The sequence below is a fragment of the Equus przewalskii genome, chromosome 15 (assembly GCF_037783145.1).
Source record: "Equus przewalskii isolate Varuska chromosome 15, EquPr2, whole genome shotgun sequence".
In the NCBI taxonomy this organism is placed as follows: domain Eukaryota; kingdom Metazoa; phylum Chordata; class Mammalia; order Perissodactyla; family Equidae; genus Equus; species Equus przewalskii.
In genome coordinates this window covers 69,212,634-69,225,754 of record NC_091845.1, presented here as the reverse complement: position 1 = coordinate 69,225,754, position 13,121 = coordinate 69,212,634, and the positions used below count along the sequence as shown (strand labels likewise).

The 13,121-nt window shown below is 41.0% G+C and overlaps 1 protein-coding gene across 7 annotated transcripts in view; it reads left to right on the top strand.

Moving 5' to 3' along the window:
* Window positions 1-13,121, top strand: part of CPNE4 (copine 4) — a 480,649-nt gene that overhangs the window by 338,822 nt on the left and 128,706 nt on the right. For all 7 annotated transcript variants that reach the window (XM_070577529.1, XM_070577528.1, XM_070577531.1 and 4 more), the window contains 2 exons: window positions 1,522-1,593; window positions 4,496-4,570. In XM_070577529.1, coding sequence (XP_070433630.1) covers window positions 1,522-1,593; window positions 4,496-4,570 — 147 coding nt within the window. The remainder of the gene's footprint in view (window positions 1-1,521; window positions 1,594-4,495; window positions 4,571-13,121) is intronic.

The following is a 13,121-nucleotide window of genomic DNA, read 5'->3' as shown; positions in this document are numbered from 1 at the left end:
TAAATACATGTATTGTTACCTGTTGCTACATAAAAAATTACCCCAAAACTTGACAGCTTAAAAAAACAAACATTTATTGGGGCCAGCCCCATGGCCGAGTCATTAAGTTCGCAGGCTCCACTTCTGGTGGCCCAGGGTTTTGCCAGTTCGAATCCTGGGCGTGGACACGGCACTGCTCATCAAGCCATGCTGAGGTGGCATCTCACATGCCACAACTAGAAGGACCCACAACTAAAACTATACAACTATGTATCGTGGGGCTTTGGGGAGAAAAAGAAAAAAATAAAATCTTAAAAAAAGAAAAAAGAAAAACATTTGTTATCTCACAGTTTCTGTGTGTCTGGAATCGGAGGGCAACATGGCTGGGTCCTCCGGGTCAGGGTCTCTCACAAGGCTGCTGTCAAGATGCAGTTATCTCAAGGCTCAACTTGGGGGAAGACCTGCTTCCAAGATTGCTCATGTGGCTGTTGGCGGGCCTCAGGTTCCCACTGGCTGTTGGCTGGAGACATCAATTCTTTCCCACCTGGGAGAGAGAGAGAATGAGAAATGGTGTGTAAGAAGAAAGTCACGGTCAGCTTGTAACCTAATCTCAGAAGTGATATCCCAACACTTTTATGGTATTCTGTTCATTAGAAGCAAGTGACTGGATCCATCCTACACTCAAAGGGAGGAAATTACACAATGGTGTGAATACCAGGAGGCAAGGATCACTGGAGACCATCTTAGATAAAGGCTGCCTTCCACAACAGGTGGCTTTGTCCTCCCTAGGCAAGAGGGTGGCTTTCACTTGATTCTTTTAAACCTTTTCTCCTTTGGGAATCATGGGTTGCATACCCATCAGGGCCTCAATGCCTTGCCACCCTTCTCTTTCAAAAAAGGGAGAAAGCAGGGAAGAGGCAGATGGGGCACATTCTGCTAAGAATAGCTCCCAATATAATGATGATTTTAGTTGTCTTTGCATGTTGTGCATTGACACTGAATCATGGAGAAGACCTCAGTTACTCCTATTGGCTTGTCTGAGCATCAGTTTCTTGCTGACTGACTTTATAGCTTCCTAATGAATATATTAAAAATAGAACTCTAGAGATTATTGGTACAGAAGGTATATATTTAGACCTTGGGTTTCTTTCCCTCCCTGCACCCCATCCCCTACTTTGCACAGAGGTTTTAGTGCTAATCTGAGATCATTCTGAGACTTCATCTACTTTATCTTAATGTACACATCAACATTTTCCATCTAATTTTGATATAAATGCCTCAGTAACAATGAAGCCACCTCCTAATTGACTGAATTATCTGTAATTCCTGAGCACTCACTCTCTTATATCACATGCCACAAGAGGAAAGAAGGAAATAATCTGTATTTAGGAGAGGTTTCTGGAAAAACTTTGGAAAATAAATAGACATAGATGTCATAATTTCAAGTAGAGCTGTGAATGCAGCATTTTGTAGAAGCAAAACTAGCACGTAGACCTGCCGTTATATGACTAGCATCTCCACCTTTTGTTTTCTTTTGTGCAGATTGTTTCCCAGAGAAAGCTGTCCAAATCCTTGTTGAAGCACGGGAACACAGCAGGGAAATCCTCCATCACGGTAAGCCCTCCCCAAGCAGCCATCTGCCCAGGTGCCCGGATGGAGTGGCTGATCCAAACCAATTGCGTGGGAAGCAAACCCTCTGGCTACTGGGAGGTGATGCCAGAACTGTGCGACTAGCCAAGTCACTCCTTTCTTTTTTCCTTCTTTCTCCTTCCTGCCAATGCAGTTTTGACTCTTCCCCCTCTAGGAAAAGGGGTAGAAAAAGGATTTGAAAGTGAGGCCATTCACTTCTACTAAGCACTTCCACAATTAATATGTAGGTTTTAGAATGGAACAAAGATTTATGGAGCGCAATAAGAGTATGGAATTGGGGTTTTCAAATCATCAAAGCTACCCATCCTCGCCTCTCATTTTTTTCAGAATTAAAATTTGGTCTAATAGCATTTACTCCAAGGTTTGGTTTGTTGCCTAAGAACCCGAGGGGCCAGCGTTCAACTCTCCTCTTTACTGTAATAGTTTGGAGCTGTGCTGTGCTGTTCGGCAGCCACTAGGCACACGGGATCATCTAAACTTAAATGAAATTATTTAAAATTAAATAAAATCAAACATTATTCCTCACTCAGACTAGCCACATATCAAGAGCTTAATCGTTACATGTGGCTAGCAGCTACTGTATTGGACAGTGCAGATTACACAACGTTTCTGTCATCATAGGATGTTCTACTGGGCAATATTGGAAGTATTTCTAAGTAAAATCTTGAATTTTCAAGTAGAACTCAAATATTTGAAATTTTAGCATCTTGTATTATAGTCCTTGAGAAAGGTAGAGAAAGTGGTCTAACCATTTAGCTGTGTGTACAAAAAAAAAGAAAAAAGTACCAGGAGAATCTGAATTTCTAGAAAGGCAAATTGCCGGGAGGCAAACCTCCTGACTTCCTTTGAACACTCCTTTTTAGCTTGAAGGTGACTGATTCATTAAAAAAACTTTTTAAGCCATTTTTTAAAGGAAAAATTCAGAAGGATTCCTAGCAGTGAAAGTTTTGACCATTCTCACAAGAACTTACCTGAGTTTGTTGCCTGAGTGTTTTAAATGACGCAGTCACGTCAAAGCTTCTTTTTGACTGCCATGTTCAATCATGAACAAATGGTTCAAATGGTCTTTGAAGACCACACTGGTGCTCTAAAAAGCCGTGGACCCAAGGGCTTTCTTTGAAAGTCCACAAACCCAGAGAAACCTTGGGATGGTAGACCCAGATTTGTGATGGTTCTTTCCCAGAAGAACAAAACGTCATCTTTTTTTTGGTGAGGAAGATTCTCTCTGAGCTAACATCTGTTGCCAATCTTCCTCTTTTTTTTTTTTTTTTTTGCCTCAGGAGGATTAGCCCTGAGCTAACATCTGTGCCTGTCTTCTGCAACTCTGTATGTGGGTCACAGCCACAACATGGCTTGACAAGGGGTGTAGGTCTGTGCTCAGGATCTGAACCTATGAACCCAGGCCACCAAAGCAGAGCATGTCATCACACTTAACCACTACGCCATGGACCCGGCCCCCAAAATCTCATATTACTACCTTTTCTCTAAGATATCTTAGACATTTTCTTCCTCCACTCTTCTTAATTTTAAATATTTAAATACTCCTCTTAACCTTGAGTCCTTGGATCAAAACAATGGCTTCAAGAGCCTCCGGAAAACACTTGAAAATATGTGAAAAATTTTCTAGGCTTCTGCAGGTGGAGGTCATAACTTTCATCATCTTTCCAAAGGTGTCTGTGAGCACAAAATAGTTGAAGACCACTGCTCAAGTGGAGTATAAGAGGCATTAAAGTGATAGGCGATGAAAGAGGACTGAATGAAAAATCTAAATAGGATAGTTCCTGGTTTATCAAGCAGCTTTTGAGTTTTTGCTGTGTATCTGGACTCATCTTCCCTACTCCTCAGTTGCTCACACTTTGTGGGAGGTCTTTCCCTCTTTAGACAACCTTTTAAGCTTTAATATTAGGTATAAAATAAAATTTTCCAGAGGCTGCCAGTGTGTACTCAGAACAGATGAAACCAACTCATAATGGAAAAGTCAAGCTCAGATAGAATGGAGATAAAATTAAATTACAGCTCATAACCAATTTGATAGGGGTGTTCATGTGCTAGGACTTCTGAGTGCATGGTGAGGTCCTAACATTTATAAATGCTTTAACCTATAGGAAACTAGACCCTAGATTTTTCTCGTTTTCTTGTTGTTTTTCTCCTGACTTTTTTCACCCATTTCTGCTCCAAGGCTTTTAGAATCACTGACTATTAAATATTAGAAACTGGTTTATTGTGAAAGAGGCTCTTAGATAATATTATCTCTTCACTTGTACCAAAATCCTTGCCAGGCATTCTCTATTCTTGGGAGTTAAGGGCTTAGATCCTTGTTCTCTCTCTCCTGTTTCAGAAAACCCAGGGACCGTCTTTTTGAGAAATAAGAATTAGAACATTTCTTTGATAACCATATAACCACTGGTCTGTAAAGGACATAGGGACTAGTTTACTCCTCCATCCCTTGTTGGTCTACTCAAAACAGTGGAGAAATATTGCTGCTCCTCCTTTGTAACTCCCCCTGCCAAAAATATATATGTATAATAATTATTTATGGAAGTGCCATCCAATGCTTTGTGCAATTCTTTTAACGAAAGAAGCTCTTCCTAATCGCTGCTCCAAATATCTCTTACTCCAGCTCACCCCTCATCTCTCATGAGATGAAATCTCAGCATAAATGAAACCCAGTTATCTACTGCTCTCTAGTCTAAGCAGCGCTCTTGTACACCTGGAAATGCTGTGCCGGGTTCACTAGAGTTGTGGCAAACTCCTTGTCCAACATCAGTCTGTGGATTTTTGGACCAAACATAAGCTAAATTTGTTCTTGAATTCCTTGGCTCAGTGGCTCAACCACTATTACAGCTGATGCGTGCTTTTCCTTTAGGTGATTGCTGAAGAATTATCTGGCAATGATGACTACGTTGAACTTGCGTTCAATGCACGGAAATTGGATGACAAGGTAAAGTGTTTGGCATTAACCTTATTGAGGGAAGTAATAAAGCTAGCACACAAAGTTTAATCAGATTTCTCCCTGTGGCTACTTTTTCCCTTTCAACCCACATTATTAGACAGATGAAAAGATTCCAGAGAGGTCTGCAAAGTAAGACTTCCCAAAATTGAGAAGCGGTTAATGAGAAGAGGGAGGGACTATAATTGAAACAGACCAATTTTATTACATCTAGACTGCATTTGTTCCCAAATGCCACGGGTCAGGTGTGCACAGGTAAATATGATTTAACCTCATTGCTAGGGACATTTCAAAGAAAAAGAGAAGACGTGAAATGAAGAAAAGTGATGTTTATTAATCACCCATATTTGCCAGGTACAGAGTTAAGAGCTTTTCATGCACTATCACACTTAGTCATTTTTATAACTCCCATGTAACAGGTACCATCATTAACCGTAGATGAGAAAACAGATTCAAAGATGAAGCAACTTGTCTAAGCTCACTCCATGTAATAACTTGGGTCCAGATAACCCAAGAAACAGATGCCAAGACAGGATTAAACATGCAAGGATTCTATCAGAGGAAATGCCTGGGTGGGGAACATAGGGAGGAAGTCTAGGAGAGTTAACAGACCACAATGCAAATCTGACCATGAGTAAAGGAGAGCGGGAGAGAAGGGTGGGTAGCAGTGTCCTGGAATGCCATGCAGTCTAAGGAAGGTTCAGCAAGGCCACCAAGGAGTCCTGGAGCCAAAAATCAGCCAGCAAGAGAGTGCCTAGTCTCCCATGCCTGCCTTAATATCCCCTACACACGCAGTCACTGGCTGGAAGCAGCCCATGGGAAGGCTGGCCTCAGTACAAATGCAAGGATGGATTTCAGAGCCCAGCAGCTGGGGTCTTTGGTCAGTTATGCTCTTCATGCCACCATACCCTGCTAGTAAGTGGTAAAACTGAGGTTTCAGTTCCATGTCAGTCTGATTCCCATCTATATTCTTTCTATTATGTCTTGCAACTTCCACCTAATCACAGACCATGTTAGTCCTGTATATAGAGAAAAAGGTCTGCAGTCTCCACCTCTCAAAAAAAAAAGACCCATGTCCTCCCCAACCTCACCATATATTTATAATTTCCCTCCAACCATATCCTCAACTCAAAAAACACGTCACATCAATAAAGGTATTCACAAAGGACTCCATTCTCTAGTACAACTAGAGAATAGGGGATTTTGGGATGTGGCACCACTTTTTCAGTTACTTACAGGCATTAGGCTGGAAAAGGTAAAGCGATGTCTCAGCAATTCCCTAAGGTCTTAAGCAGAAGCTTATATCCCAGCATAGCCCATTCACTTTCACCTACAAAAAGTACTCGGCCCATTTATACATTCATTAATTGTCTCATTTATTCATTTGTTAGCTTATTCATTATTCTTTTACCAAACCTTTGTTACATGCTTGCTATGCATCAGGTGGTGGCAAAAAGACATACTGTAAACCCCTCTCACACCCGCAACCTGGAATTCACCATCTAACTAAGTGAAACAGAAATTTAAACAACCAGTGATATAATCATTCTATAGCCATGGTAGGATGTAAGTGATGTATAATCGGAGCGTCCCGAACAGGGTAATTCACTCTGCCTGGGAACATCAGGAAACACTTTATCCTTGTGAACAAATTACATTTGGACTTTTTAGTGTCCTGAGTAGATTGTGTGAAACTTTCACAGACTGCTACCTTTTGACATTAGCGTGAGCTGGGCGCTGGGAGCTGCAGTGTGCATTGATGTCAGTTGAGTGTAAGCTTTTAACCTTCACTTCCTTGTGACTGTTATGCTCGTGCTCCCCCATCATCTCCCCAAGTTTCAGAATAATTCACTAAACTGCTTTGTAGTATCTTTCCTGGTGCCATTAGAAGCCATTGGGTCAGTGTGTAGCTGTTTTAAGCTACTCACTTAATGGCTTATAATGGCTTCTTTCCACTTAGTAGTCTCTTAAGTACCTCTCATTTGTCCTCTAACTGACTTATGTCACAGTGCAAAGGGGCTTGGGAGGTTGTTAGTGGCCCATCGACTCTAGATGTTTGAACGGTTTCTGTTCGTTCAAATGAGCACTTGCTCACAAAACTGAAAGAGCCCCATGCAGCACTTAATATGATTTTAGATTGCCATTCCCACCCTTGGCTACACTGATTGTCCAGGGCCCTGGTCACTGCAGAGCCTCAATGCTCCACCGCTGTAGACCCCAGGTCCTTCATAATGTAGTGGTATCTTGCCCAGACTCCTTAGTAATCCAGAGCAGCCATTCTTTGTTCAGAACAAAACAGAGGCCCTTGCTCCAGTTTGGACTGGAAGGTGAATAGTCGCAGGTGGAAAGAGGGCAAAGTTGCAGAATTAAGGAGTAAGATGATACCATGAAAATCTTCTCACACAACCTCTTTAGAAAACAAAGGCTCAGCAAGGTCTGATGACTTACCCAAAGACATTATTGCTGCATTGGTTATCTACTGCAGCATAGCAAACCACCTGGAAACCTAGTGACTTAAATTAACAACTGTTTTATTTTATGTCATAATTTTGAAGGTCAGAAATTCAGGCAGGGTTCAACTGGGCAATACTTCTGCTCCTTATGATGTTGACAGAAGTCACTCAGTGATACTCAGCTCATGAAGGAGCTTGTCTAGAGAGTCTGGTCTAGCTTTGCTCACATGCTTGGCACATGGGGTGGCTGAAAGGCTGGGCTCAGCTGAGTCAGTCAACCAGAGTGTATACATAGTGGTCTTGGGTTAGTCACACTTCCTACATGGTGGCTGGCTTCTCCCAGAGAGAGCATCTCAAGAGAACCAGGCAGAAGCTGTGTGGCCTTTTCTGACCCAGCCTTGGAAGTCACCCATCATCACTTCTGCTGCATTCTGTTGGTTACAAGTGAGTCGTAAGGTCAGCCCAGAGTCAAGGAGAGGGGAGTTAGTCTCCACACCTCGATGGGGGAGTGGCAAAGTCATGTCATAGAAAAGTATGTGGATAGTGGACGTTATGGTGGCCATCTTTGGAAAATACAATCTTCCACAACATTTTTGTGATAGAACCAGAATAAGACAACGTAATTATTTCATGTCACAGATGGAAAAATAGTTCCCAAAGGTTCTCAAGGAGGACCTCTTTCTAGCTTTTAGCATTAAATGATGTAACTACCTACATTTTAGCAGTTGAACTTATATCTTTTAATTGAGAAAACGTATCATGACTAAAAGCAACTGAGAAAAGCTCTTAATTTAAAAAATTCTGTTAATTATCATGAGAGCAACTAATTTCTATATATATGTGAAAATTGTAGTATAAGTATGTGGGGAAAATATGCTACATCTAATTCAGACAACGATTATAGGAGATCTGGATCTCCAGTCCTTTTGCAGTAATTCTGGTAATCCCTGGGTATCCAAATGCCTCACATAGGAATCCTCCAGTCTAATACAGTTGCCTTCTTTTACAGGAGAGAACATCGAGGTTCAGAGATGTGAAATGACTTACCCCAAGGCCACATACACACACATATGCACACTGAGAAATAATCAATGACAAAGAGGGACTCAATCCAGTTGCCTAACTAAAATCTAAATCTTCCTTCAGGGTAGAGGGCTAATGATTAATGAACACAAGTTGGACTGGTCTCAGGATACAGTGGACTTGGTAATGTTCCCATGTAATTCAAGGAAGTAGGAAGCCGCAAGAAGGAAGTTGAGGGTGTGCAATAGGCAGCAGTCCTCAAAATGTGGTCCAAGGCCCCAAGACCCTTTCAGGGGAATACGTGAGGTCAAAACTATTTTCATAATAATACTAAGACATTGTTTTCCTTCTTCACTCTCATTCTCTCACATTTGTATGGTGGTTTTCTGGAAGCGACATGGTGCCTAATGTCACCACAGATTGAACGCAGAAGCAGGTGTTCGAATCCTGCTGCCTTCTATTAAGCCAGGCATTAAGTTGATTTGCAAAACTGTAAAATAATACCATTTTCCCGACTATTTTTTTAAATCTGGAAAATATAATTATTTTCCATTAAAGGGGCTATTTTTGTTATGATGTAGTGGGTTTATTTTTATTATTTTTAAAATGATGTAATAAATGAATATTTTTTAAATTTCCGTTTTAATTTACAATACGCTAGACATTGATAGATATAACCCTCAATAACAAAAGCTCTTTTGCTTCCTCAATAAATTTTAAGAGAGTAAAGGAGTCCTAAGACCAAAAAGTTTGAAAACCACCGTTGTAGGGAATACCAGAGAGCACTCAGAACTTTTTCAAACCACAGCGACAAAGAAATGCCCCTTTTCTTTTCATAGAAATAGTTTTTAACTTGCCTTTCCAATGCTGTTCAGCAGACCAACAGCCATCTACCTAAGATGGAAATCCAGAATCCTTGAAGTCTGAGAGGTAGTCCTCAAGGAGAGCCACACATAAAGTAGGTTAGGTATGCAAAAAATAACTAATTTATCTAATGTTAATGCCATTCATTTAGTGGAAAGATGAGATTTCTAACTTCTGAAGCACATTTATTACATCAGCACCTAGCTGGCAACTAATCTAACGAGTAAGTAGAGATATGAATGTAATCGCTTTGGAACATTGAAGCTGACAAAGTATTTTTTCTCCTCCCTTTCCTGAGAAAGTATTCACGTTGGTGTGTTGGAACTGGCTCCCTACACTGGTGGTCTCCCCACCTATAATAGTAATCATTATAAACTGCATTTTTAACGTTCCCGTGGTGATAGTTCGATGGAGTGCTATATAAACAAACAAATGTGTCTCTAAAGCAGAGGTCGGCAAACTGTCTCTATAAAGGGTCAGATGGTAAACATTTTAGACTTTGCAGGCCATATAGTCTCTGTCCCAACCAGAGTTCTGCCTTTGAAGCGTGAAAACAGCCATAGACAATACCTAAATGAATGAGTGTGGCAGTGTTCCAATAAAACTTTATTCACAAAGGCAGTCAATGGGCCGGATTTAGGCCATGCACCATGCGTTGCTGGCCCCTGTTATAGGCAATGTTAAATTCCTGCCTACTATGCTGTGATTTTACTGTGTTCAAGTATGAAAACTTATCCAGACTGCATTAATGATAGCCAATTATAATTAATGAGCATCTACAATGCACCAGCTGTCATGTCTAACCTGCATTATCTCCAAAACTCATAACCTTATTCCCAAAGGTGAATATTATTATTTCCATTTTACAGATGAAGCATAGTGAGGTTAAATGATTTGCCCAAAGTCACAAACCTAGGAAGCTATAGAGTCTGGATATGACCCCACATCTTTCAGACAATCTTTTCTAGTTTCAGTATTCTATTTTCAAGATCACTGTAGTGGAAATGCACTGCTTCCTTCTCTATTCCAAACCTCAGCTGATTGCTTATTACCCTCTCACTTGACTAAATTTCTTTCATATTGGACTAAAAGGGCAGAGTAACATGGCCTCCAAGTTATTAAAAAATTTTGCCATACCAAACTTCAGTATGCCTATATTATTAATCTTCACTGTGCTGAACTGTCCCAAGGGCCATCTTAATGTTGATGGTCAAGCAAAGAAAGCTGAAAATTCCAGGCTGTGGTCAGGTCGCCATACAGTTAGACCCAGACTTGTTGTTTCTAAGCTACAAATGTCTGACTGTACATTTAAGATATTTTTGAGCTGCTAATGAGTTGTTTTATTTCCAGGAATCAGATGCCTTCTTAATAGTAATCATCCCCGATATCTGTAAAGGGCTTTACAAAGTGGCCTCATGCGTTCTCTCTTTTATTGATAATAATCAAAGCAGCAACACTTTTTGAGTGCTATGCTTTCTGGATGCCAGGTGCTGGACTCAACACTTCACGTGTGTCAGCTCCTCTAATTCTTCCACGTTGCCATGAGGCAACAGGTGATACCCTCTCCATTTATGGATAAGGAACCTGAGCCTTGGAGATATTAAATATCTTGCCCCAGATCATCCAGATGGTATATGGTGGAATCACGATTTGAAAGCAGCCCCAAAGCCAGCGTGGTGATAATAGATTTTCAGTTACTTAAGGGCAGAGATTATATCTGATCTTTCTTTCCTTGATTTATAGTAAGTCCTTCTGACAACAACTCCATGCTAACCCTAAATAATATTTTGAAAGAATGTGAAATAAAATAGAAAAAGTGTTGCAACATACTTCCAAGAGAAAAAAATACAGCGCTAAAGTGTATGTAGAGTATGATTACAAATATGTTTTTGTTTCTTTTTTGCTGAGGAAGACTGGCCCTGAGCTAACATCCATGCCCATCTTCCTCTATTTTATGTGGGACGCCTGCCACAGCATGCTTTGCCAAGTGGTGCCATGTCCGCACCCAGGATCCGAACTGGCAAACCCCAGGCTGCCAAAATAGAATGTGCAAACTTAACCGCTGCACCACCAGGCCAGACCCTACAAATATTTTTTTAAAAGAAAAAAAGAAAGGAAAATTATGTTTAGATTCTAGAAAAATATTAACTAAAATCTTATTGATAACTGTGGAGTTGTGAGAGAGATTATGGACTATTTTTTTCCTTTTTTCTATTTCAGTCATCTTTCCGTTTTTTCTACTTTTAAATAAAAATGATAACAAAAGTTTTAAATTACCATAAAAAGAAAAAGAAAAAGAACTGAGGTCCTCCAGTGTGGTCAGAAATTTTTAAGTACAACTCACAAGCATATTCCCTGAGGGATCAAGCACCTATGCAAGCAGGCAAAGCCTGGAGCTTCTAGAGGAGAAACCCAAGAGCCCCTAAGAACAAGCTGACGTGGCCCACACCATTAAGGAACGGAGGCAGGAGGGAGGTTCTAATTCTTTGAGATGAGTGTTGAAACAGAAAGAGACCCAAGGGGCAAATGTGTGGAGTAAATGTGTAGAGGTAGGAATCAGCTAGAAGTTTGTCTGGGAGGAAAACAGGGGCCATTTTGGTGGAGAGACAAGATTTGCAGCACAAACTTATTGAGGAAAGCAGCCATTGTGGGTTCTTGACAAGATGAAGGCCGTGGTAATCAGGCACCTTCAAAAATAGAGCAGAAGGGTATTTTCCAGACTCTGGGTGTTGCGGAGCTTGGTGTTGGGTTCCGGGTTGGGTGGGGAGGACGGCCATGGGGAAGACAGATATCCCCACCTCCCATGGCTTCTCTTTCTAAGGTATCCGACCAAGTTTCTAGGCTGATCTTCTTCACTCCAGGGCCGATCGTATTATTTTTCTGCTCAAAATCCTTTAGTGGCTCCCACTGCCTCTCAAGGCAAGTGCAAAGACTTCGGATGAGCATTTAAGGCCCTTTACTTCATGGAGCTGGCTTTGCCAGCGTTGTCTCAAACTCCTCCCCTACACATCCTTAGGCTGCAGTGGAATTAAGCTACTTGGCATGCCCCCTTTATGTTTATTGTTTCACACCTTCTCTCTCCTGTCCCCCCCCAGAGACATCCTCCTCACAACCATATTTTCCAGTCAAAATCCATCAACTCCCCTTCCTCTTTGTTATACATTTATTTATCTATTTGTTCATTCATACATACTTAGCCCTGGGTTATATTTATTTGTGTCCTTGTCTTTCCATCGAACTAGATGGTGCTTTGGAGGGCTGAGAAGAGATTTATCCTTCCTTGTATCTTAACATCAAGCACAAAGGCTCCATGATCAGTATATCCTCTGAGAATATTTTGTTGAGCCGAAGACTAGGATGGCTGTAGGCTTTATTCTGCTTTGCCACAGTCTAGATTTCTGAGGGGAAAAAATCACCTGGTGAAATACATAATAAGAGTGTGATGACTAAGTCTGTTACTCAGATAGCTCCTATCCTATACCAGGTGTTCATGTCATTCTTTTATTCATGTATTCACTCGTACATTCAATAAACACTGTGTACCACTAAAAGCTAGATGCTATGGAAGATGCTGAGGAAATGGTAGAAGTAGAAAGGAAAATGAGATGCAGTTCCTCCTCTCTGAGCATTTAGAATCTATTGTGGTAAGAAACAAGTTTAAAAGAAGGGTGTGGATAGGTCTGCTTCCAGTCATAAAGTATCTGTTTGTTTTACATTATTCCTCCACTGAAAACAACTGTAAACATTGGATAAGATATAGGAGACATCTGTTTGAGAGTCTTTAGGCAGTCAAGATTGGAGGAGCCAAGAACCTGGAGAGAAGAGAAAACTCATTGAGGTGATTCAGACATTCTATGCAGATTTTCCACTCAAGACAATTCCTCAAGGCTGATTCGTAAAATACTGTGGATAGAGAAGCTGGGAAGCCTAGCAGAAAATAGCTACTAAGAAATAGAGAAACCGAGCAGGGGTTTTGATAGTCTCATGGAACTGGGGAAGCAAACTGAAGTCCAGGGCTACTGAGAGAGCCAGGACTAAAGACTCATAGATGCTTCAGAGAAGGGAAGTGGTCCAATAGTCTGAGTGACTTCTCCTCTGAAAGCACTCACCAGTTAGCAAATAGCAGCATAGAGAGAAACTGAACAAAAAGCTAGAGCAAAGAGATTGTGGAGAAAAACAGAGCCTTTGAGAGTCTCACAAAT